Below are 27,989 nucleotides of genomic sequence, written 5' to 3'. Positions count from 1 at the left end.
AAACAATCACTGAAATCGAACTTATCATATTTACTTTTCCATTTCATATGCTACGACAACCAAAGTGACGTGTGTTCATTCCACGTAAATTTCTCTTTCACTGATGCATTCTTCTTCGATGCTTTATTAAATGAATAACAATATTTTTATCGTACCATAGGCATGCAGCCGAAAAGACGACGAACGAATGCTGCGCCACCAAGCGTTATTTCCCTGAACCTAGTTTTCTAGCTTGCTATTGGTCGACACTCAAAGATATGGCATAGCTATTTGTAAAAAAGAAATCTAATCCTCCTTTGGCGTCGTAGCGCGCTTTGATAACCGCTCCGCCACTACCGCTGACTGCCATGCCTCAGTCTGTTTGCGCATGCGCAGTGAATGCTTGCTTGCAGACTGAAGATTCCCGTGTTGCTTGTCGCGTGTCGCCTGGGCCTGCTTATGTCTTATTGCTTGCTACCTTACCAGAGCGTTGTAGTTTCCACTTGAACGTCCGCTCCCTCTTTTTACCTAGGTTTTTGCATCATTGGGGAAGTAGGTGACGTGATTGGTCACATGTGGGATTCCCTTTCGTAGACGTCATAGCAGACGCTGGAAACAGCTAATCAAACGAGCAGGTTCTTGAAATCTGCCCACGCTCTTATCCTATTGAAGGCCGGGAAAAACGTCGGCCGTGCTTTAGAAGTTGTACGATGTCATCTTTTCGCTACCGCAGTAACACGCGTTAAATAAATCAACCAACTAATAACACACGTGGTACTGGTTCAAGGAACCCATTCCGGTTTTGCCCTGTACGTACGGTTTTTTGCATGTTGTTACGTAATTTCATTGCCTTAACCCCGGCAAACTGTCAACTGTGTTTTTATTTATTGTTTACAAACCTCTTGTTGATGCTATGCTGCGAAAACGAAACCTTTTGCCGGTTAAGCGTGGATTTATTTATTGCTTATGTATGCTAGGCCTAACTGCTTACGGAAACAACTTTGTTTGGACTTCTTCCAAGCGAACCACAGTGCCATCTGCCGTGACGTCGTCAAAGAAAGGGAACTTAAGTTGCATTGCATGCTTGTGTCGTGTCAAAACAGCAGCAGGTCTCGGCCTTGAATATGCGCGTATCGGCTCTCGATCCTTGCTTGAATCCGGAACATTGCAAATGTAGATTTTCGGTCGGAAGTTTACAAATGAAACGTTCGTTGTAACTCTCTTTTGTTTGTTTACGTTGTTTGCTGTCAGGAAGTAACCTTGACGCGAATTCATTTTCTTCTTGACCGGCAGTTTCGTCCGAAACATGTCCCAAACGAGGGAAACATCCATAATCTTGACTGACGTTGAGTTTTTGATGAATATTTAGAGCGCAGAAGAATTGCTTGCTTAGAAAATACATCATCTGAAAAATGGAGAACAGAGGTAAGTAAGGCATATTTTGCATATATGAATTTAATTTGCGTTTGTTGTTTGTTGTTACAAGTCTAGAAATAATGTGAGCAGGGTCTGTAACTAGAAATGGTCAGAAGAACACGGTCTTAAACACATCAGTATCTTATATGATGCAGTGTTAACGTGTCGCCTTGTAATCGAGGGGTTCCTGGTTCTTTTACTGGTGGAGGTACATTTTACAATGGTTAGTATCTCAAACTTCAGATCCAGTCAAAATTAGCCTGGTAGCATAAAGTGGACTTTAGAAACTTTGACGTTTTGAGAAACGAATTATTTATGCTGTAACTTATGTGTTCAAAGTAACTGTGAAGTGATGCTTCACGTGAGAACAGAGTTTGAGGACATTTCCTCACATATATTTTTCAGTAGCATTTGCGTGATAGAGTGGGGGAAAATGGTGGGAGTGTAGATTTGAATTGATTATTTCATGGATGGACGAGAAAAATACCAGGAATACGTGAGCAATGTATCACCTGTAAGTTTTCGAAGAATAAATATAAATAAGGTTTTCATTTCTACATTTTTGTTTATTCGGTTGAGACAGTGGCGACTCGTGTTTTTTTCGGAACGTAGGAAGAAGTTACGGTAAACCGAGGAAGGTTTGAAAAATGGGTTCAATTACATTCACACGTCTTGCTTGTACAGTGGGATCCATAAGTATTATCAAGCAAATTGTCCATCACCACGTTTATTCCCTTTGTTTTATGCAATGAGAGCTTCAAGAACTGACACAAAATACCAAACAATCTGCTTACAACCTCATAACTAGTATACGTAAAAATACAATCCTTAAAAATACGTAGGATGAAGATAAAAACCAACGAAAATAGTCATGGACAATTTGCTGAGAAATACTTATGGATCCCACTGTACTACCCATTGCATTTAGAATGTTAGGTGCAGGCCCATGCTCAAGGTGAGGCAAGGGGGCCTTGCTCCTCACTTTGAACTACGAAATATTTAAATGGGAACCTATAAAAATCGACGAAAATAACATTGACGATATTTCAGATTATGCAAGAATTAATATTTTCTTCCCCCTCCTTGTCGTGTGGATTGACGATAATAAAAAGTGTTGCTTAAACTTCGAAATTATGCTAAATGCTTCTAAATTGTGGTAGGACTTATTATTAATTATCTATTTTTTTCGGATAATTGTAATTCTGCATCTGCTTTTCTAGAGTTTTGAACTTGCGTTACTTATTTTTAACAGTTATGTAATAGTGTAAATTTCCCCCACAAAATTGTTTAAAATGGTGCAACAAACGACATGGGTTCAGCATCGAACATAAAAAGGTTTGAGAAAATTGTTTACCCCCAACTTCCTACCGATTTCCTACCGATTTCCTACCATAAAATCCCCTGACGAACTAATCGGGCAGGATGAAGAAACGATAGAGGATGGATTGTGACATGGTTGTATAAAAGCTTTCCGCTGGATCGGTATACTCCCGTTCGTTTGAAACATTCCTCTGGTTTTGATTGATTTTGATTGATTGGTTTGGTGTTTTAAGTCCACTTTATGCACAGTAAGGCTAATCGGGTCTGGACATACAGTTTAGAGTGGGATCCGAACCACTATGTGCCTCCACAAAGTATCGAACCCGGGACCCCTTGATTACAATGAGATGACGCTACCACTGCGCCATCGGGAGGCACATGTCCGCTGATGAAGTAGAAATAAGATTTGGACATAATTTTATTTTTATTTACTGAAAACATATTCCTTTGAATTCGATTTCCCTCTCCCAGGGATTGGCGTTTGCAAATTATGCTAGAGACGGTGCTAAGTGCCAACAAAGATCAAATTGTCCTTGGTTTAGTAACATTTTGTTGGGGTTGGCATCTCTGATTGAGGAAAGTCTTGCTGGTTCCTCGATCCTCGTCGATCTTCGTAACCTTTCCCCACTCCCCTGCAGTGCCCCTTCCACCCCCCACCCATCTGTCTGTAGGATGACCGCCGAGGTTCCTCAGCGAGCGGCAGAAAAGCCTGTGTCCATCGTCTTTGGGCTGCTACTGGAGCGAGCGAGAGCAGTCAATTCTTGACAGTAGCTAACCAAGACAATTGTTCATACATTGCGCTCATAATTTTATAACACGGATTAAACTCCTAAAAGGTAGAAAACTGGAAATAAGTAAAAATGAACTGTAGGAAGTTCTTCACTTCCTACATGGAGGAATCGCCCCTGGTTTGAGAAATTATAACAAAATGAATTAAAGGAACACAAATTAACATCTTGTGATTTCTGCAGAATATGCTTTAACTAGCAAGAATCTGGAAATGTGAAACGAACTTCAATTAATTTTATTATACATGTTCAATCTCCCACGGAAGAGGACATAATGTTATTGATTAACCTTGAGAAAATGTTACTCCCCATTCTTTTCAGGGATGTCAGATCTGAATAGAAGCTCAACATAATTACATTTTTTACCGCTAATCAAACGCTTTTGTTAACAGGAAATACATTAACATAAACGATTTCGTGTTACTAGTTGTTAATCAGAATCATACTTCTGGTTTTCATATTGAACAATGCACTTTGAAACTTTTAAAGAAGAGAAACGTTGGAGCATCTGTTGATTAGTATCGGTTCTAGAAAAATCTGTCCTATATTTAGCGTCTTCTCATTTGACATCTAGTTTATTTTCTTTCTAAATGGAATGGGAAGCAGATACTATTTTTAACATGCACTGAAGCTTCAATAGGCAGTCAATTAATCTCATTTGCCTGTATGTATGATGATGTAAGAACTATTTCTGGCATTACTGCGATGAAAATAACATGTAAATAAAATACCAGGTATTGAATTTTCCAAGTTTGATTATATTCCACTAATTGCACAATTCGTTGTGCTTATCAACAAATATCTCCTGGTAATTTTATCGTGAACAAAAAAAACACCAAAACAAATTCGATAGAGGCGAATCGTTATTTCATGTTGGCTCATTCTTGAAAAAACTGATCAATTATGTTCGCTTATACTGCATAGATTTAGAAGTTTTATATCTATAGTGTACAAGATTTTTGTTTGTATCTACAAAAGTTTCTGAACGACACTAGTCAAAAATGCTCCTGCTGTAAAAAGAAGTTATTTTAGTACAAACTGGTGCCCGTTGTTCTGCAATTTCAAGTGCTTATGGACCAGAAAATAACAATATAGTAGTCTATCATTATGTATTATCAATGAAGGTGACATTTTAAGCTTACGCCTTCAGTTCTTCCTGAGATGATAAACAAGCGTGAATGATGGCTAGGTTCTTCTTGCTTCGTTGGTTTCCCACATGAGCGTTGTTGCAATGCACTCACTGTTGTGTACGGACTGAATCCACAAGTCTGCAAGCATTGCAATTAGTAACTGGCGGACCATTTAATAACAAAAACATTAAAATGTCAAGAAATGAGTTTATTTAGACTTCTTCTGTTTATTATTTGGTAGGTCTTTCAGTATGTAAATTTACACCTTTATGGGTCTTCAACTGTCACATGTTCGACGGACCCTGTGGCCGAGTGGTTGTCGACCTCCGTGGCGAAGTGGTTAGCAGAGCGCGCTACAACGCCAGGGGTTGTGGGTTCGAGTCCCGGCTAAGGCATGGGTATTTGTGTTCGTCCAGTTGATAAGAAACAAAGAAAAATGTAAGAATTGAAAAGTGTAAAAGTGATAAAAAGAGTGAATGGTGGGGGATACCTCCGTGTAGGGGGTATTTCCTTTATATATATATATATATATATATATACAGGGTGTCATTTTAATGGCGCCCACGGACCACAGATTCGTATAGAGGACATCAAAACAAACAACTTTTCTCAGTAACATTTTTCTCGTTGGTGCGTCGATTCGACGCTACAGCCGTTCAAAAAAGACCGTTTTGCCGCCTGGATGCTGGCAACCCAACACAACATTTGATCGTATCTGTTACGTCATTTCCTGCGGCGAAACAGCGCACGACAGGATTGCAAGGAACACACAAATTTTATGAAAAATGACAAACCACATTATTAGCTGTAAAACGAAGCGAGAAACGCGTCCAGAAGACCGAACATCATAGCCTACCAGCCAGAAGAGCAGCAGTCATCTCAGGGGAAGGAGGAAGTGAATCAACGATATGAGAAATGGTAACAACGTATTCAAAATGAAGTGTCAATATCGAATTTTGTCTCAGCCTACATGTCAAATATCAACAACAATAAATGTTATTGGGCCTACAGCTTACATGTGGCTGTTTACGCCCAGCTACATGTCAGTTATATTTGCAAATCTCATTGCAAGGTTGATATCTACAGGTTTGTGTCCAGATTCCTTGTGGTGATATCGGAAGTATCCGACGTTGACGTTGTTACATTACGGCTAGAGCACGAACAACCACAGTAATAACGTAATGATGAATCAGTAACGAATATAGTGTCCTGTTCACAGTTGCAAACTATTACATGTGTATCCGGTGCATAGATAAACACAGTCGTCGGAGATCTTGTATTACTATACTTATAGCCCTGAGTTCTTTCATTTCTATTTTGTCATCTGTTCATGTGTCACAGAAAACTAGTATCAGAAGGACGAAGTGGATAGACTAAATTGTAGATGCCAATTTGGTGACTAGATTTGCAAATATTTGACATACAAGCTGTGACAATATTCGATATGACCACTTCCACTTGAATTATATTTTCTTTCTACCATTTTTCGTATTTAAGTTACAAAACGCGTTTTCTGTTTTGTTTTACGGTACATAATGTGGCTGATTTTAGCTATGTCATTTTTCATAGAATATGTGTGTTCCTGGCAACCCTGTACCGCATCGCTTCACGACGGGATATGACGTCACAAATGCTATCAAATGTTGTGTTGGGTTGCCAGCATTCAGGCGGCAAAACGGGCTTTTTTGAACGACTGTAGCGCCGAAACGACGCTCCAACGAGAAAAATGTTACTGAGAAAATTTGTTTGTTTTGATGTCCTCTATCCGTTTCCGTGGTCCGTGGGCGCCATTAAAATGACACCCTGTGTATATATATATATATATATATATAAAGTGTCATTATACATCACGCTGCGACGCTAAGGGACCCGGGTTCGAATCCCGCTCGGGCTTGGTTGTTTGTGAATGTCCATTCATCAATTTCATCATTTCATCACTCATCATCTTCGCAAATTAGCCAAGAGGCACAAAACGCGAAGTAAAATAAACTCAATCAACATGTGACAGTTGTGCGGACAGGCAAATACTTTTCTTGCACCTCCCTAAAGCCTATTCCTTGGAACCGTGCGCAGTTGGCGTATGAATTCATGATGGGTATGATCATTTATTCAGTTACCCCCCCCCCCAATTCCAATATCTTTCAAACATTTACAAGAACAAAGAATTGGTATCCATATTAGTTTCATGTAACTCTCTTTCAATTGCTTTTTTTATTCATTGAACATCCTAATTATTACTGTTTGTGTTAAAATCTAAGTGTCAGTGTAGATACAATAGCTGGAATAATTGCAGGTATCTAATGGAAAATTTAATTTTATCGCCCAAGACATAAAATACAACGTAATTGCTTCTGTTTGTGCATGGGTATAAAAGTTCAGCAGTTAGGCTTCGGCCAGGGGAAAGCAAACAAGAAGAGAGCCATAAAAAAACACTTAACGTTTAGTAAAGGCTGAAGGGTGGAAAGCAGAACCACAGGCAGAACTTTATTTTTTAGCCTCTACGTGTGGGGGGGGGGTGATATTAGAGGTTTCAAAAACAAAAACACAAAACATTTCCTTATCCTACCAACATATGCCTTAAGATTTTGCTTCGAGTTTAGTTTTCAACACTCGAAAATGTTTTATCGGATCGTATTGATTTGTGTGTGAATTCGGACAGGAACATACGTCCCCATTTGTCCACTCTCTCTAAATTATTGATGGGGATACGTACCTCCTGTTCCCCCTGTAACGACGCCCATGAAATTGACGCTGGGTAGAGGCATGAATGTTTCGTTTTTGACGTAAACACAAAATGTGAAATAACACACTATAATGTTCATTTTTCATGTTTTTCCCACCATGTTTTGTCACTAAATTATGCGAAATAAACTCTTAAATACAAAATTTAGAGTTTATATATCGACGCGACACTTTTGAAGTCTGAATTATGACGTGAGTCTTGGAAATCACAGAAAATTGATTAATTCTGCTGTAAATATTTGAGAAGCAAAAATGGGCTTCTTTATACAGGAATAAACTAAATACTCTGATAACTACATAAATAATGTACTGTTAGAAGCGAAATCTTTATTTTGTGTAATATGTGTAGTTTTTGTAATGAAATTAGGGTTATATTCACCATTTTAACACCGAAATGTCATTTTATATACCGCTTTTAATCCCGAAATGTGTCCAGATTTGTACCAAAATATTGATCTTTTATTCACCATAAATATTTTGCTCTAACGAGAGGGGCAAGCACAATGATACAACCACACCTTACCCAGGTTTCGAACCTCTGACTATTGACTTCGTAGCCCGTTACTCTGACCACTCCACCAAGCGCGTTTGTTTGGTGCTTTGATGAAACTGAAATGTGTTTCAACAGTAAGAACTATGTCACAAAGATGAGGACATATGGGGAGATTCCCTTAGCTAAAACCAGCGAAGCAACAAGTGCACAAAGCCAAGTATTTCCCATTTTTCCCTACTACCGACGTCCAAGGCACTAGTATTGTAAACAAAACTCTAAACTATGCTGCTACTTTGTTTGTCACGATAGTGACGTTTTGCTTCATAAAAGGTGGAAGACGGTTCCTTCCAGAAATAGCTCCATCCAGTCTGTTGCTTCCCCCATTTGCATCCTTTTTATAAATATTAACGTACACGCCGCAGCTTGGTAAAATATTCATGACCGTTTCTTCCAGCCTAAGCGATCAATTTGTAAGTTTGTTCGGATGAAATTTTTGGCTTCCTCTGCGATTTTCCTTCAGGAATATGACAAGTAGAATAGCGAAGACGAAGGAATATTTTCAGGAAACGGAAGAAATCTATATTCTGGCAAGTACTGGGTTGCCACAATTAAATTTGCCTTACTCAGAGCCATCTGGCCCTCTCGCAATGTTGCCACAATCTGAGGGCACAACTTCCCTTTCTAAGGGGATCAAAATTTCCCTTTTTGGACTACTTTTTCCCTTCAGCTAAACAAATATAATAATAATATTTACTATTATTATTAGCAGTGGTAGTAGCAGAAGCAGCAGCAGTAAAATTTATGTTGGTCCAAATTCGTATGAATAAAAAATGTTACACAATTTTTTCACATACATGTCAGCTTCATCGCTTTCTGGCGAAATGTTCCAGGTTAAAATCATGGTCAGGAATCCATTAAATGGTTAATTGTTATCGTTACAATTATCCGAAGATACAGAAAAGCGACGTACAATAAAGTAGGGATGTGCGGGACAGAATTTTCTGGGTCGGGACGGGAATTTTTTTTTTAAATTCAGACAATCGGGACAGGAAAAATTCTCAATTTCCCGACAAAGTCGGGAAATCTTCGGGACGGGAAATGTTCGAAATTTCCTGAAGCTCTTGAAATCTCGAATTCTACACGAATGCTCAGTGCTCGTTTACGGCCTCAGTTTTTAAAGGAAGTCAGAATATTTTAAGATTTTACTTATGAAACGTTAGAATTGTTTATTTGTAACGGTAAGGGGCTGGACCCGTATAATGTGAAGGGTGCAAAATAGCCTAAGTGCTGACGCACCCAAAATTTTAAAATCAAATTCAAATTCAACGTGGTGAAAATTTGAACTTTTTTACGTCAGTATTCGCTTCCCCATGGTCTCCATAGCCTCTGTACGAAGTTTCAGCGCAATCCGATGCTTCGAATGGGCTCCTGATGGCTCTGAGTAGCCGAACTTTAATTGTGGTCACTCGGTATCTACAATCTGTGGCTCCGCTAAATTACCAGCTCCTACCTTTTGACACTCCAAACGTCCATGTTTTACAGGATGCCATATATATATATATATATATATATATATATATATATATATAGCCTATATATATATACACACACATACGTAATGCAGAACTGAAAACCTGATATTTGAAATCTCAGGATATACACCAATTGGATATTAGAAATATCCCATAATCCTAGAAATGAAAACGAAGGTGCGGCTATGTGCACTTTGCACATCCGGATATTCTGTTTACCTCAATATCTGTCATTTGGATTATCGACGGATATCTCTCATCGTGGATATATGGATGATCATAAACTAAATTTTCTAACAACCGTCAACTATAGATCAGGATAATCTTCATCCGGGCATTTGAGTACTAATTAAGATATCTACATACCAGTCATAGGGGTATTCACTTATCCGTTAAGAAAAATTATCCGGATGGCACCTAAATGTCAACTTCTGTTTCACTTAGCACACCTCGGTAATTGCAATGTTGCAGGCTAAGGGGGCTTTGGCGTCTGTATCCACAGTCAACATAATCATCTGTGGGTTTTACCATGTTTGTCATTACGTTTGGCTGAGTTCCCCTTTACAGGTTTAACTTTTAACTAGGGTATGGAGATCTTTATCCTCAAATGATAGTTTTAGTTGTTGGTAAGGTATCGAAGTCAGTATTAGTTTTACAAACTGAGTGAGGAGGTCCTGTCCTCAATTTTTGTTTTAGTAAAGGGACTTGTCCCAATATTATGCGACGGGCACAATTAACCTATATGCTGACGTTCTCACAATTTTAAACATCAGTCAATGAAGGTTATCACTCCACCGCGTTATTTGTATACTAAATAACAACACAATTAAGATACCCATAAGATAGATTGTTCGCAGTGCTGGAAGATTTCGGGGGATGCCATCCCCAGTTAAGAGAATTTTCATAAAGCATCATCCGAGCTAGAATAATTTGCATGGGCTTCATTCTACTGTATTGTCTCCATTTGATCCATGCAAGCATATCCCAACTATGTGCAAACTCACCCACGCCTTTCTAAAAGTGCCTGCGAGGAAAAACATCACCTTAAACACCTGTTGGATTATTATCTACAAGTTGAAAAGGCAAGCAGTTTTTAATATGCTATCCATATATGATAATGTACAGTCATCATAAATAAGAAGATAAAGGACCTTAAAAAGTAAACGTTATTTGCTGTGTTAAAAGATGTAGAATATATAATTAACTTTATATTATTATTATTATTGTTACCTTGTTTTCGTAACTGGAGCAGTCTCTGAGCTAATGGTTTGAGAGGTAGATCAGGAAATGATGTGCACTGGTGATTCTTGTGCAAAAAATTCAACAACTAGAAGAATCAAGGCAAGGTAAAGCTCCCCTCCCCGTGCATATAGCACCGTGCCATGAAGGCACATTTAAGGGATGTGGGTAGGGCCCCATACATTCTCGATCTAGGCCATTTTGTAAGTGATGTGATCAGCACCATGCTTCGGCCCCTGTACCCCCCAGAGTTACTCCCAGGTACCCATTGATTTGAGGCTGGGTGGGCCCCAGAGTCACTTTAAGCGGGGAAAAGGCCGGAAAAATTCCGACCTTTGATCACCCATCCCGAGAATCGAACTTGGGTCTTTCGCGTGGCAAGGAGAAGAAACTATTTTTTTAAAATGTAAGTAATGCACATTTGAATACGAGGTTTTCCACGACCAAAAGCGTGAGACTTTTTCCCGAGAATATGGTGAATTTTAATTAATCGGGTTGGAGTGTAACTTCCTTCAGATATATCAGTCAATACACACATTGCCTTCAACAATAGGAACGACAGATTACGTGAAATTAAAGAAGGAAACATTCTTACAAACCAAGGATTTCTTATTTCGCCACCTGAAACAGAATATCCCTGATGTCACAAGTGCAGGGTTATTTACGAGTTAAAATTACTACTCCTTCAGGAAGAGAATTATAGTGCAGGAGGCCTTAGAAAGATCGCTTCGCGGGCTTACAGCAGACGACAATATGGGGGTGTGTCTGCGAGAACCAATCAGGTCCGCGAATGAGCGAGGCCGGTTACCACAGCTAGCTCGCTACACCCTTCTGGAAGGGTGAGTGACCTCTGCCTCTTGCTACCTCGGCCTGTTTGTTCGGCTGAGGAGCAGACGACACAAGAGTATCGGCAATAGTGTGCGAGCGACGTCTGCTGTTAGCCCGCGAAACGCTCTTTCTAAGGCCTCCTGCACTATAGTACAGAAGGGGTGAATTTGTACGTTACGTTCTGCCGAGAATCATACGACGTTGTTTAGCTTAATTTAATCCAGCGATGGCGGAGTATCTGGTTGAGACCGATACCACGATATGGATATCCTTTCGATATTTCTGTCAATGATCAGAAGAAACAAAAACCACTTGCTACAGGAAATGGGAGAAATGATACGCTCCGACCGCAATTTCCTGCTTGTTTCCTAGAGGTTCGCTCGATCCAGTTCTAAAAATAAATCATTCGTGTATTAAATAAAATAAGTCTACTTGTTACGGCAGTGAACTCTATATTTAGAGTTTTGAAAAACTTTATTCTATTTTTTTAACATTATCTTTTATTGTAAATTGTTTTTTATCAGCCTTTGTAAAGTTACTTTTTAAAAGTAACTCCGTTACTTTACTTTTTTGGAAATGTAATTCCTTTACTGAGATAAACTATGCGGAAGGGTAACAAATTTTTTTTGTATTTATTTATGTTAAAACATTTGTCTCGGACTTTAACTCGAACTTTGCCTGCTATCCAAGAGAGACTTACACCGCTTTATGTAATACATTGCACTGGTTATGTAGATCTTTTAGCGAAATATTGTATACGAGGGCAAGTCCAAAAGTAAATGCACTCATTTTTTTATTTTTCACAGCAACAATAGAAAACTTACAATGACATCATTTTTCAACATAGTCACCCTACACTTCAATACACTTGGTCCAATGTTCCACAAGCTTTCCGATACCCTGACAAAAAAAATGTTTTCGGTTGAGCAGCAAGCCACGTATGTTGATATGCGACGAATCGTCTGCCTCTTCAAGTATCTTCAAGCGGACCAAACATATGGTAATCCGACGGAGTGATATCGGGACTATCCAATACCTCGAAGCCCAGATTTCACCTTCGTTACCATGACGGTCCAGTAAGTGCAGACAAATTCTCACACGATTGCGCTTGTGCTCTTCAGTGAGTTGTTTCGCACAGACTTTATGAAAGTTGAGCCTGTTGTGGATAATTTTATATCCAGAACCATGATTAATGTCCATATGGTTTGCCACTTCATTAATAGTTATTCGTCGGTTATTCAGAATCAGTACACGGGCTTGCTCAATGTTGTCATCAGTAGTGGATGTGGCTGGACGTCCTGCTCTTTCCTCGTCCTTCACGCTTGTTCGAAAGCTTTTGAACTTTTCAAGCACCTGGTAAACACTTCGCCGCGGTAAAACATTGTCACCGTATTGTGCTGAAAGTCTATGGATTTCAGCTCCTGGCACACCTTCAGACCACAAAAACGGATTTCGGAACGCTGTTCTTTTGTGTTTGATTGATTGATTTAGTCTATTTTACTTCGCGTTTTGTGCCTCTTGGCTAATTTGCGAAGATGGGGATGAGTGATGTAATTGATGAATGGGCATTTACAAACAACCAAGCCCGAGTGGGATTCGAACCCGGGACCCTTGGCGTCGCAGCGCGATGTGCTAACCACTCGGCCACAGGGTCCGGCTGTTCTTTTGTGGTGCACACGGACAGTGGCGCAGCCATGTTTACTTCGCAAAAGTACAGAGCAAACTGAAGTGATGACGCTGTAACCTGCTACAAGCGAAGACAATGGTGCCATCTATCGGCTTGCTAGCGCAGAAAGCTGTACAGCCAACCTACAGACGAATAGAAAAAAAATGTATTTACTTTTTGACTTACCCTCGTACATTGCTAGAATTTTTTTATTTTTTTTATTAGTTAATTCAGTAAACAGAGCTGTTGTCAGTGGTATGCCACAGACCAAGTCGACGCGTGGAATCTATTCACGCCTCGGTTGTAGAAAATTCTAACTACGTCTTTGCAAATAGGAACCTTCACTTGGTGATTCTATTAAGACGAAATTTGGCAGTCTCATCTGTCTTGGGAAACTGTCTTGTTCTCGGTATCTTTTCGATGTTTAAAGCCCGTCTCGTTTTCGTCTAGGTCTCGAAGGACAAATCTAGGTGTCGTCTCTAGTGTCCGAAATATACGCAAGCAATATCCAACATTCCAACGCGAAACTTTCATAATGTATAGAGGTCATTAAGAAAACAGCAATTTTTCTTTTGTCTTTCTGTTTAACGTTTCGTTCCAATTCCAACGTCACAAATCTTCGAGAAACGAAATTTTGACCTGAATGTATGTAACCATGTTTCACAGATACATAGTTGCCGCTAGTGGATTAACTTAGCAATTACGACAAACAAACTGTATGTTTATAAACAGGTAGATATGTACTTTTGCAATGTCTGAATAAGCAGCATAAGAAATTCATTGTGGACTTGACAAAAGCTTCAAGTGTTATACAAATGAATGAATGGTTTGATTTATCTCACTTCGGGGTTCCGGGTTCGATACCCGGTCGAGGCACATAGTGGTTCGGATCCCACTTTAAACTGTATGTCCAGTCCCGATTATCCATTCTGTGCATAAAGTGGACTTAATATAACAATTCAATTCATTTATCTCACTTCGGGTTTCTTCCACGTTTGGCTAATTGCGAAGGGTGAATGGTGATACAATGAAATAGATGAACTGACAATCATAAACACATGGAAAGCACAAATAGCAACCTTACAGAGGATTATGTATTATATACAAATGTTGCCGGCAAACTAGTTTCTGGCGTTTGGACTCCTGCCCATGTGTGGGATCGTCCTTGTATCAATTTCGTCTCATCACTATTCATTGCAATTAGCCAAAAGTGGTAGAAAAGCGAAGTAAAATAAATCAAACTCTGAGGGCCCCTTATCATGGCCATCACATAAAATACGCGGCACCTCGATTTCTGTGTGTTGAAATTGATCCTTGTTTCACGTTTAATGCATATTGTCGTTTTACTGCGACACGCCAATTTCACACGCACATAAATAGACAGAAACATGTTGTACTTTCCGAACAAAACACGAACACATTTTTATGTGATGTGCTTTTGATCATCAGTCAAGATCTGAAAATTTTTCACGCACACAAGAAGTTTGTGTATAATTCGCATTGAAGCTGCTTTCTATGCTCATTTAAACTTATCTTAAGACATTGGCCATACACAGGTCATCAGCAATCGAATCCAGTAGCACCAACTTATATGGGCCCTTGGCGCCCGAGCGCACCCATAATTTGTCATATTGTTATTATATATATTTGTTATCGTAATTCGTGGTGGAGTGCTTATGGAAATAAGTAAATATATATATTGTTTTTACAAAAGTAGGTAAGGATGCACTGTTGATATACCAGGGGCGGTTCAAGGGCCGGTAGACTGCCCCACCGACTGCGGGGGCGCAAAACCTGGGGCGTTCTCCTTGAGTTGTGCCTAAACCTCATTTCTGATTATATTAGGTCATCCCATAAGTAATGTAGTTTTTCGGCACAAGAAAGAAAAGAACAATGGCATTACTGGAACTCAATCGTCAGTCATCATAATACTCACCCACTGATTCGACAACACTCTGCCACCTGTCAACCAGTTTTTGACCACCGTGTTCTAAGAAAGCTGCAGTTGTTGACGAGAAAGACTCGTAAACTGCTCGCCGCACATCCTCCATGGTTTTGGAGATTCCAAAACAGACTGAAATCTGTAGGCGCAAGATCCGGTGAATAAGGTGGATGGGGCATTTTCTCCCATCAAAATCCCTAGTAATTTCTCACAGGTGCTCCTTGCCGTGTGCGGGCGGGCGTTATCTCCGTGGATCAGCACAACCGTACGATTGACCAGCGAAGGACGTTTGTAGCCCGTAGTCATTCCAACTGCTAACAGTATCTCCACCGTGATTGGTTCGGTGGAATCTATTCAAAATGGATGACACCACGCACATCCCACCAAACACACATCACCACTTTGTGTGGGTGGATCTCTTGTTTTGCCACTGTTCCCACCATACCCTCTTTAGGCACCCACTGACGTTTGCGCTTAATGTTGTTGTAAAGGATCCACTTTTGGTCTCCCGTCACCATTCTGCCCAAAAATGCTCCCCTCTGTAACGGGTCAGTAGGGAAATTCAAATGTCCACACGCTGCTGCCTCTGCTGTGGCGTCAATGCACGAGGTACCCATTTTCCCAGTTTGGAAACACAACGAAGATCCTGCAGATGACTGTGAACGGTTGTATAGAACGATGAGAGTACTGTAGCCAATTTTTCAACCGTCTGACCAACAGTTGCTCTCAGAACGGCGTTGTCCAACTATAGCTCTCGCCACGAAAACAGTCCAGTCAGGGTCGGAGCTTCCCCTTGCCTCCTCAACACCCCTGACCCTCCAGGGTTGCCACACTTCTTCAAAGTTGCTAAGTTGACACTTCGCGCGTTGCACGTATGCGGTTGATTTCGTTGGTTGAAATTGTTGCTTATTGGCAACACTGTAGGTGGGTGCCGTGACCTTGACTGGTTTCGTGGCGAGAGCTCTAGACGGGTCTCCCTTGTGGCACATCACTGAGGCTGGTGTTTGCAGACCAGAATTTTGAGCACCATCTTCGACATTTGTGGACATCAAGGTTCCTGTGACCATACACGGCACTGACGTTTTGAATTGAATTGAATTGAATTTAAAATTTTGGGTGCGTCAGCACTAAGGCTACTTTGCACCCGTCACATTATACGGGGTCCAGCCCCTTATCGTTACACATAACAACTCTAACGTTGCAGAACTAAAATCATAAAATATTAAAATATCCTGACTTTCGTTAAAAGCTGAGGCTGTAAAGGAGCACTCAGCACAAGTAAGGACAAAACACAGGACAACACAAACAAAATTATACTGGCCACGGGGCCAGTCGCCAGAGTCTCGTTAGTCTGCAGTCCAGGGTGTGCACTGACGTTTTGTGATGTTACGGTCACTGAATGTCTCTGATGGAAATCAATCTTGAGTCGCTCCTGTTGTGTACATTAATACCATGATACATGGAAGAGAGGATTTATGAGATTTTTTGTGAACTTATAACTCAATTGTTTGAGCACACCCAATGTTTTTCAACAGTTGGCGCCCCTGATCATATCTTACGTTAGTCCGGGCCAACAGAAGTACCTGACTAAACGCATGCCCATGAAATTAGGCGGGTGGCAGAAGTTCGTGCTGTTGCCACGTTGGAGTATAACCCCGTAGAGTTGGTCTTTGTAATCCATGTGACACAAACTGACAGTATTTGCTCGAATGGTCAGCGATGGCACAAAAGTACTCCGATCGGTCTGACGCTCGAACTAGCGTAGGCCGGTTGACGTTGCCGTACAGTGCGCGGAACCAGCGACTTTGTCCCGCTCTCGGTTTGCTTTTCCCATATGTGGTACGCACCAGCGCAATTCTGCCCAGGCGCCTATTTTCATGGCCGTGCGTTTAATAGTGAGATAGATAACCTTCAGTATTGTATCTAGACTATTCTAAACCCAGGAAAGCACAGCGAACTGAACTGTTGCCTCTACTGTCTACCGATCTGCGAACAAAATCATTGGTTTCTGTGTTTACTGAACCAAGGAAAGTGGTTTGGCTTCCGTTGTCAAGTCTTGTGTCTGTGTAGGAACGTCGGTGACAGGGAGAGCGCGTCCTCTGCCGGCGTGCTGAATACAAAAGCACCCACAGCTGCGTTCCTCATGCATATATGGATTACCCTCCATATAGAGACCTTCAGTGACTTCGTGTTTGGGGACGACCACCTCTTAGCATTCACTGCAGAGGAAAGAACTTTTCTTTCCACGATTTTGCAACTCTTGAGTTTCAGAAGCTGCCCAGTTTATTTAGCAACGACGAAGCTGGAATATCAAAGCAGTTAATGAAACAATATGATTATCCTTTGCATCAATGGTTACTAAACTTTATCGATTCATGGTATCATTGAATTTGCAATGTACACTCCGTCTCGGGAATCTCTGGAGCAAGCGAACGAAAACAAACCCTCTGCGCAAGTAAGACTCGACCAATGAACAAGTGAGAAGGGAAGTCCGTGTATGCAGGGTAAAACGCGTGAGCAGCGACACTCTATACCGGTAATCTGTGGAGCAAGGCCGCGCAAAAGGATAGGAAGGAGGCCGGCTGAGCGAAGCAGTACACGCTGATACAAACAGATTGTAGCTGCAGTCGCTTTCCCCCTCCACGCAATCCTGTTCCTTCGCACGTGTTCATTGGTCGAGCTCTCTCCAGTCAGTGTTGCCACATGAAGGGAAATTTTCCTTTTGCAGGGAAATTAGGACCGACATTTTAGCCAAAAGGGAAAAGGGAATTTCGATGAAAAATACCACAATTTCAGGGAAATTTTAAGACATCTGACTACATTATTATAGTATACCTTAAGTTCCAGTTTAATATTCACATTTTTATTTTTTCTGTGCTTTTTTCTGCTCCCTTGAATATAGCATGTATCTATTTATAATTCTGTTAAGTACATCGCTTTTCTGCACCTTCGGAAAATAGTAACGATGAGGATTAACGATTAAATGGATTCCTTACCAGGATCCAAACCCGGGATATCTGGTCAGGAAGCATTGAAATGTGAAAAATTTAACATTTTTTATTCATATGGACAAGGACCAACGGAAATACTACTACTACTGCTTCCACCACCACCACTAATAATAATAATAATTACAGCTACTGCTACTACCACTACTAATACTTATTTGTATGATTTGCTTAGGTGAAGGGAAAAATTTGTCCAAAAAGGGAAATTTTGCCCCTTGGAAAGGGAAATTGTGCCCTCATATTGTGGCAACACTGTCTCCAGTCGCTACTTGCGCAGAGACTTGCTTCGTTCGCTCGCTCCAGAGATTCCGGGGACAGAGTATGCCAGCCGTTTGCAGCAACGTGCACTGCTTTGTTCCGCCCACTCGCTTTCTCCCCTCCTCTTCTTTTATACACCACCTTGCTCCACAGATTACCGAGACATTGTACGTAAGTGGCCAAGTGGCCCAAAATGATGTTAGCTCCGGCCCTACACACACTTTCATAATCCGGACCATATTATTGTTTGTCTCGTCATCCTTTATATCAGTTGCTCATACATTCTTCATCGAAGTTAAGCCAGGAGCTAGAAAAGAAACGTAAAATAGCTGAAAAAGACAAATAGATAATGCCTCATCTTTGTTGGCCACGTGTACCTCTCAACCATTCATTTCATTTGGTGCACGACAAAGAGCACGACGATGCAACCAGGTAACGTTACGTAACCATTTGTTGGCGCTTGTGAAGCTGCCAACAGCTGTAATTCGCTGTTACTGCCTTTTTTGCATTTCGCAGAGCAAATATTTGAGTAGGTGTTGGTGTTTCATATGTATTGCGGACATTCATACTGCCTTATTTGCTCAAAAAGTTTTGGAGTTACTGAAAGCATGCTAAACAGTCGACCTCTTTAACTGCACACGTTGTAGATAAGCAATGACTGGAGAAGAAATATTTAAGTTAATCCAATGTTTCCAGCCAATACATTACTTAGATGTGACGACAAGTTCGAAATATGAAAGAGATAAGATTCCTTGCGGAAATATATTTTTTTTGCAGTGGGGACCGAATTTATTTAATTCCCTAAGGTGTGTTCGATCCAACTTTGAATTGTAAGAGATTGTGTAATGTTTTTTTTGGTATTATCTTCACCTGTAATTTACATGACATTTTTAATAGAGCTGAATATCAAATCCAGGATTTGTTCTTGGTTTCGATTTTTCCTATGATGTGGCTTTCTGTGATAATGCGTGAATTGGACTTTGCGAGTTTGTAACTGAACTATAAGGTACTGTACGCTTTGTTCTTCTTGGTGTCTTTTCTAAAAGTCTTGCATGACTCCTGCATAATTTTTAACCTCCCGCCCCCAAATATATGAGTTTAGCATATATGCACGTATGCTCTTCAATTGACAATTAATGAGACCAGGCGCGGGTTGTGCATTGTCTTCCAGGGGGTTCACCGAAGTCATATAACACACATTTCAGACTTTCACCGCCAATATTTGTCCAATATATTTTCATCTGCGATTTATAGTAGGGGTATACGAATAAATTTAACGCTGAAATGACAATTGTTGAAGATTGTAAATAGTATTGCTTTCAGCTTCTCATTTGTTCTTATTTTACTCCCGCTGGGAGCTTCTTGCAAGAACGCGGAATTCTGGGACTGTGATATTCTAACACAGCGGCATGGTGCATGTCGGCTCGCGGCAGCGGGAAGAAAATTTTTCAGCTAGCCTATCGGATGTGGCCTTTTGTGTATCTTATTCAGTGTGCAAACGTTTTTAATTACTGTATAATGCCAAGTGAATTAAAGGACTTGTATGATATGAAAATTTGTTGTTGTATCCGTTGTTCCAGCCCTATGGTAAGGTATTCAATATGGCGTCATCCCCAGATATGCTAGTTTATTTCATGGTGCTACCTGGAAGGAATCTACAGACAACAACAAATTGTGGCTTTGTAAAAAAATGTGGGAAAAGAATGAGGAATTGTCGAGAGGGTGAAGCACTGACCAAAATCCTTTCATATAGCCCAAATTATAATGAATAACATATGAAATTTAAACTATACCTGCAATGACAAAAACTACTAATCAGAAATAGGTAAGTAAATAACGACGAAGAACATTGGACCAATCACCGAGATGTTTGTCCAAGTTTGTTTTCAGCCCACTTTAAGCTCAGATAGGCTAATCGCGACTGGATCTACAGTACGATCCAAACCTCTATACAATGTGCCTCCACCAGGGATCGAACCCGGGATGCGTAGATTACAAAGCGACAGCGATACCACAACGTCATCGCGGTGGCCTTTACAACCACTCAAACGTGTGCACATATGCATCACTGCTATAAGCTCAATTCAAAGCATGCTAAACATGACAGCAACAGCTTACGCGATCCAACGCTCAACCCATTCAAGACATTAACTACATTGTATCCGATCAATGGATGGGCGATTAACATTCGCTGGACACGCAAATGATGCAATATGGCAAAAGCGCTTTCTTTTTGAACAACATAAATTGTTTTTCGTCGCGGCGTAACAAACACTGCTTTATAAATCACCCATTTGCCCGAGTGCAAGGCCATCATATTCCATATACCTCACCCAGGCTCCATTGGTTGCAACGCCACGCCGTATAAGCAACGTCTACGTGCGAGCGAGATTCGATTCCTTTGTGGAGACATCCGCCGGGAAGCCGTTTCAGCTGCGGATTTCGCCGACGCGGTCGTGATTTGTGCGTGCGTCTGCCGTGCAGAATGGAGGTCGCCGTCTGCAAAATCACTTACGGGGTCTTTTGGAACCCAATTTGTATGTTGATGGAAGCCGTAAAGAGACGTTATTGAGTTTTAGAGCGGATATTGCCTACGCCGATCTTGCAGACTATAAATTAGATTTCGCCCCAGAGCGGGGAAAAAACAAAAAAAAAACAAAAAAAAAAACAGAACGTTGAAAACTCGGCTCAGAAATGTTTCGAGTCTTGCCAAACCAGAAACCAAAAGTAGTAGATTTAAACGAAAAACAGGCGGTGCATATCAGTTCGCAAACAGACTTCCGCGGAACATGGCTGTTCAGCTGCAAGTCTTCCGGATACCCTGAAGTATCCCCTTGAAATTGTGTTTGTTTTTGAAGTCCACTTTTTTGCATACATAGGCTAACCGGGACTGGACCTTGAGTTTAAAGTGGAATGTATTGAATGCGGGACCCAGTAGTAATGGCAGCACTATGTTCCTACGCGTCAGCAAAAATTTGATGCGCCTGGTGTTAGGTTACATCCGGTTGTAGCGGGCCACGAGTGATTTTATTGTTGAGTCAGCAGAACGTGTCTGATCACCTTGAAGACATCGGAAGCGGTGGGGGGAGGGGGGTCAATGGGTTTGTCACGTTGTTTCTTGATGTATGCCAAACTAACACGTGCGTATGTTTGTGTGTGTGTGGAGGAAATGCGCGCGCAACCATTGCGTATGATTCAAAGACATGAAGAAATGATTTAAAGATGGCGCCGAAGGTGCTTTACCCCCGAAAGTTTAGCGGCTAAGGTTATTGCTCTGTAAAACAAGAGGCGTCGAGGGTTCGATTCCTGGTAGAGTCAATATTGATTGATTGATAGATTGAGTTAGTTTTTTAAGTCCGTTTTATGCACGGCAAAACTAATCAGGATTGGAGCTACAGTTGAAAAGTGGTGATTCGGACCACTATGTGCCTCCACCGAGTATCGAACCTGGGACCCGTTGATTACAAGGCGACGATGTCAATATTGAATGGTCTCGATTAGCCTGTGTGTAAATAAAGGCAACAAAATGGTTGAGTTCGAAAATCGCGTTGGGTTAGTGGTTAATGTTGTCACCTGGCAATGAAGAGGTCGCGGGTTCGATTCTCTAGGTAGTTAAATTAGACCAATTGTTTAGTCCCGCCATTATAGGTCGCGATTAGTCCATCTGTGCATAAATAGTGTTTGAATAAAATCAATATGGCGGCCTTTTGTTAGTGGTTAATGTTGTCGCCTGGTAATGAAGAGGTCGCGGGTTCGATTCTCTAGGTAGTTAAATGAAGCCAATTATTTTGTCCCGCAATTATAGGTTGCGATTAGTCCATCTGTGCATAAATAGTATTTGAATAAAATCAAAATGGCGGCCGCGTTTTGTGTTTAGCGGCGGCGGCGGCGACCGGGGCGCGGCGCGGCGCGGGGGGCGGGGCGGCGCGGCGCGGGGCGGGGCGGCGCGGGGCGGCGCGGCGCGGTGGTGTTTTTTATTCCGCGAGATGTTTTAACCAAGTGGTTGAGGGTTCGATTCCCAATGTTAGTGAAAATTGGATATTCAATTGTATTTGTTTAAAAGTTCCGATTAGCTTTTTTGTGCACAAAGAGAAAATGAACTAATTGGAAATAGGATGTTTATGCTGTAATGAAAAGGTCCCGGGTTCGATTCACAATGTCAAATTGGCTGATAATGATGTTTTTTTTTTTAAAAAAAAAAAGAAGTGTGTTGAGTCCCCATTAGTATTTAGGCAGGAACAGATATTAAAAATCAAAACAAAATGCCTTTTGATTACAACGCAAAGACTTTACCGCTAATGTATAAAGATAAATTAGAATATGTTGTTTTGCCGTGTGGGGGCCCCAGTACCGATTAGCTTAAATGCATAAAGAGTAGGTAAAATAAGCAAGATGGCCGTCACTATTGTTTTGTGATCAAAGAGGAGTCACAGGTTCGATTCAATCAAAGGAGGCAAGATTCTATGTTTCAATTCCATGTAAAAGTCTAAAGTTATGTTTCGATTAACCTCAATGCATAAAGAGGAATTAAACAAAAACAAGCAAAATGGCGACAGATGTGATAAAAGAAAAATTGAATTAGTTTTTTATAGTGACAAGAAAAAATAGCGAATCATTGTTAGAAATAGAATGAAAATAAAGATACTTGCCTTTGCGTGTCCAGCGCTGTGCAGAAAAGCTCTCATGCTTTATCTCCGACAAGTCCACAATACACATTTTTTTTTATTGTATAGTTAATTATTAATGTTGTTATTAACACAGATTCTTACCAGTGTGAAGAAAAGCTCTCATGCTTTATCTCCGACAAATTCACAATACACACTTTTTCATTATATAGTTAATTATTATTGTTGTTATTAACACCGAGTTTTACCAGTGTGAAGAAAAGCTCTCATGCTTTATCTTCGACAAGTCCACAATACACACTTTTTCATTATATAGTTAATTATTAATGTTGTTATTAACGATTGTTACCAGTAAAAATATAAACCATGAGGATTTTTAAAAGGGTGATAAGTGAAAAAAGCCAAGACATATATTTTATCCCTGTTTATTACCAATATTTACAAAATTCAAAAGAGCCGCACACACACACACACACACACACACACATACATATGTAAAATGTTTATATTGTGTCACCAGTTTATCAGCATGTTATTTAACAAGTGTTTATTCTTCAAGTTTGTTCACTCACCCACATAAGGAATTGTGTCACTATCATATCCATTTTCTGCTGCAACCACTGAATTAAAATGTTTCACTATTTTTTCCACAAGCATGTTCTCGCAAAAAACAAACACTTCTTTGGAAAGTCTTTTTCCGTCGATGTTTTGTATAGACAAAGGCTCAGGTTTTGTACATCCATGTAGATGGGAAAGCACAAACTTCTCCTTATTACATGCATGGACAGGGGAAATATCTGTGCAACCGAAACATTGTTCGCGAAGGTCGAGAATGCAAGATTCCACACAGTTTCCAAAATATGATTTCAGATACGGCGACACTGTTTCACACATAACTTTCGCATGCTCGATGCACACAAATATCTTCATAAAGTTCCGCCACGAACTTTCTGCGATGAACACTATCTCCAGGGAACCGTAAGCTGGTTTCTTCCTTATAATGATCTGACGGCGATTGTACAGTGTGGTTATCAGCAATTCATGTTGCTCACTTAGTGGGTAGGAAACACGAGGCTGCTCACCTGGAATAGCGATGTAATTGTCGATTACTGGAAACAATTCCTGAAGAGCGTGCCACTCCTGCAACTGTAGTTCAACACCGGCCGCCCCGCTTCTGTGTAGCCTGACCACAGGTTGGAAATCCAGATGAGAGGAAAGTCCGATTGAGATAACTTTTGTTTTCGAAGCATTCAAATAGTAGATGTGATCGAATAATATCGACTGGCGTATAAGACTAGTTACTTGTTTTTGTTCTTCAGGTAAATGCTGATCGCTCTCTTTCTGAAGAACCCCTTTGAAATTAGTGTACGGTTGAAATCTTTTTTTCAACGGCATCGAAATAGAGGATTCCATGACTAAGAACTGCGAGATACTGCATGTCGCAGCGTGCAGGTATACATTTGAAGAAATGCGTGGGTGTGTTTTTGAGACGCATGCGCGCGTAGCAAACCAAGCATGTGCTGGACAAAAAAGGTGGAGGGGGCGGGGCATTACAAAGATCAATGGTGAGAGAAAAATCAGCAGAATATCATAAACGTCATATTGAGGAAATATTGGATAACAAATATTAATTAATTTAATTAAAGCATCAACCGCATTGTCGATCTGAAATTAGGTTTATAGACAGGGGGCAAAATGGAAAATATCGACGATGTTCTAGTATTGGATTGTTTCTGTATTTCCATCGGTATAATCCTCCACCACATTTGAAGCATACTGTTTTATCCTCTTTTTGAATGTAAAATAATCCTGCTTCGGACAGAGCTTCTACAAACGGGAATTCTTTTGATTGCCAGTTTCTGAAAGAGGACAATCTAGCATTGAAAGATCCCATCTCTGGATATTGCGTCATTGTTCTGTAAAGACACAAAACAAGATAAATATTATAAGTAAGCTGTTGTAAACTGTAACGCTACAAAATTATTAATATACTATTAGGACTATATGTAACTTGTATAAAATTTCAAACAGTATTTACTGTCAATATTTTCTAGTATACGTACCGAGTATTATAAATTTAATTTACGAGTCAGCAAATAAGTTGTTATAATATTGTCGTTTTTTATCGGTACTGGGAATAAAATTTGAAATTTATGCATGGGTTTACCAGAGGCTCTATGGAATAAATACAGAAAACAGTAATGCCCACAGTACACAGACCCGTAACTTTGTATCTGATGAGTGTTGTACGTATAGAATTTAGAGTTATTTTCCAAAAATCGCAAATGGTTATGCACATGTGGAGGTTTTCCGTAACTATCAAAAAATTCCCCCCGGGAGTTACTGTCTATGTAAATTGCTACCCAGTGCTTCCCGGGGCTATCTTTGGGATCTGTATTTACAATCAACGCTGCTGGTAGTTCCACATGTACAGGTAATTCATTAGCTGCGAAAACCCCAACATGATGATTGTCAAAGGCTCTATTTGATATTAACCCGTGAAGCAAATTTAAAGTCGACAGCATTGCTGGACACTAAATAGTAATATTGTGCAACTCACCTTTTTATACTTCAAAGTAGACGGTACACGTCACAGTAGATTCCAGAACCAATTTGATCTGGGCCACCAAGCTGTTTATCGTTGTTGAAACAATGGAGAGCTATCTAACACAACGCTGATGCTCGGAATATGTAGGCGGGGTTTACAAACGCGCATGCGTACAATGCTATCTGTCATTTGTTGTGCTGTTGTAAAATGAATTTTGTACTATAAGAAAATTGTCTGTATGTGTGTGTGTATATATATCTATATATACAGACACACACGCATATTTATTTATTGATGAAGTGTATATATATATATATATAATACAATACAATATAATATATATATATATATATGTAATTTGAAGATACAACATATCAGTAAAATCTAACAACTAGAAAAATATTCATAACTTTCGACTTTTATATTATATGTAATTTAAAACATTCTTCACAGTTTGAGAAATGGAGTGCTTGTGGAAACACCCGTTCTCTGCAATATTGGCTGGTCCATCAGGATGTGGAAAGACATATTTTGTGAAGCATTTTCTCCAGTGTTTACCCCAAATGGTAAATGTAAAATTCAACAATATTTTGGTGTGCTACGGGGAATGGCAATCTGCATACAATGATTTCCCTGGTTTTGTACAATTTCGGGAAGGAATGCCTAATATTGACCAATTTGTGCCAAATTCTGGACCTCATCTTATTATTATCGATGATCAGATGAGGGAATGCGATCAAAGAGTCACAGATTTATTTACAAAAGGGTGTCATCATCGTGATATTAGTCTTTTCTTTATCACTCAAAATCTATTCCATCAGGGAAAAGGGAATAGGGATATATCTTTAAATAGTCATTATATTGTATGCTTCAAAAATCCAAGAGACAGAGCCCAAATTAATTATTTATCTAGACAAGTATACCCGGAGAATCCAAATTTTATAAAAGATGCATATTACAATGCCACCGCTGAACCCCATGGATATTTGCTGTTTGATCTGAAGCAGAACACTCCGGAAGAAGTACGTTTTCGGTCGCGGATATTTCCCGACGATGATATCAATTATGTATATATTCCTACAAAAAAAGCAAGCATAATCACTAGTCGTTTATTCTGTCATCATGGCTCCAAGAGTGAAACACGCTAAAGTGCTCCAAGTTTTGTCGGATGCTAAACCAGCACTTCGCACAGCGATATTACAAGCTGCTGATTCTTCCTTAGTTAATTCAATCTGTGAGTGTTGTTACAATGTTCTAAAAGGGAATGTTCCTCTTTCAACACCTCAGAAAACAAGATTGAGCCGGTACAAGAAGGTGATACGTAATCTCTCTGCCAAAGGACACTCTACAAAGCAGAAGAAACAGATACTAGTGCAACACGGAGGATTTTTACCTGCGTTATTAGCCCCTTTAATAGGAGGTGTGTTATCAAGTTTATTTAAGTGAAAAAGAAATCTGAACATGGAGCATGCCAAAAAAATGGTTATAATACCTCAAGAATTTATGGATAACATGAGACATCCTGTTATGTCTGCACCGTCTACATCCTTATCGCAATTGGATCAAGATATGCAAGTAATTTTGAATCTCAAAGGTCTTTCGGATGATGAAAAATGGAATCGTTACAGTATTGTGCTCCAAAAATTTCTGTCTATTACTCGAAAACAAAGAGAACCTGTGTCGCTACCGATTACAGAATCTACTGAGAAGTTGACTGATATGAAAGAAGAAATTCTAGCTGCTACACCTAGCATGTATCGTAGAAAAGCCGAACTGTTGTATGAACGTCTTTTACATAATAGTAATATTGATTGGGATAAATATGGGGCAGTTTTTATTAACAATAATAAAATTGAAGGCTCAAATATTGTCGATCTAGTATCGGATATAATTCGACCACGAAAAACAAGCAATCCTGTTGGGTGGCAACTATTCAATAGAGCTCTGGCGTTATCTAATATTCCTCAAGAATATATAGGTAACCCCCGGAGACAGGAGTTTATTCAACAGATTGTTTTTGGCAACCCCGGACGCCATGTTCCGCTGTCCGGAGCTAACCAAGAAGAGGCACAAGAATTAACAGAAGCAGAAGAAGAAGAAGAAGAAAAGGAACCAATTTCTTTTGTATCATCATTTCCAGGGCACAAACGTAAACGTACTGTTCCAGTTTGGTCAAGATACAAACCATGAGCGAAAAAATATTAGAGAATATCTGGTACAATCCATCTCATCCAGCATCCTATTCTACAGCTTCAACACTATGGAAAGCTGTAAAAAAATCCATACCATTGTCAACAATCAAACATTGGTTGACAAAGCAAACTGCATACACTTTGCATAGACCTGTAAAGCGTCGATTTCCGAGAAACTTTTATTTTGTGCATAATATCGATGACCAATGGCAGGCTGACTTGAATGACATGCAGAGTTTGCGGAATCACAACAAAGGGTACAGATATATACTCACAGTTATCG

The 27,989-nt window shown here is 40.1% G+C and overlaps 1 protein-coding gene across 1 annotated transcript in view; it reads left to right on the top strand.

The window, feature by feature from the left end:
• Window positions 1-1,090: 1,090 nt before the first annotated feature.
• Window positions 1,091-27,989, top strand: part of LOC145987673 (putative 3',5'-cyclic phosphodiesterase pde-5) — a 186,460-nt gene continuing 159,561 nt past the window's right edge. The window contains exon 1 of the mRNA XM_083122203.1: window positions 1,091-1,404. Coding sequence (XP_082978329.1) covers window positions 1,392-1,404 — 13 coding nt within the window. The 5' untranslated portion in view covers window positions 1,091-1,391. The remainder of the gene's footprint in view (window positions 1,405-27,989) is intronic.

Source organism: Lepisma saccharinum, chromosome 5, assembly GCF_977018435.1.
Source record: "Lepisma saccharinum chromosome 5, izLepSacc3.1, whole genome shotgun sequence".
In the NCBI taxonomy this organism is placed as follows: Eukaryota; Metazoa; Arthropoda; class Insecta; order Zygentoma; family Lepismatidae; genus Lepisma; species Lepisma saccharinum.
This window is presented reverse-complemented; position numbering and strand designations above follow the sequence as displayed.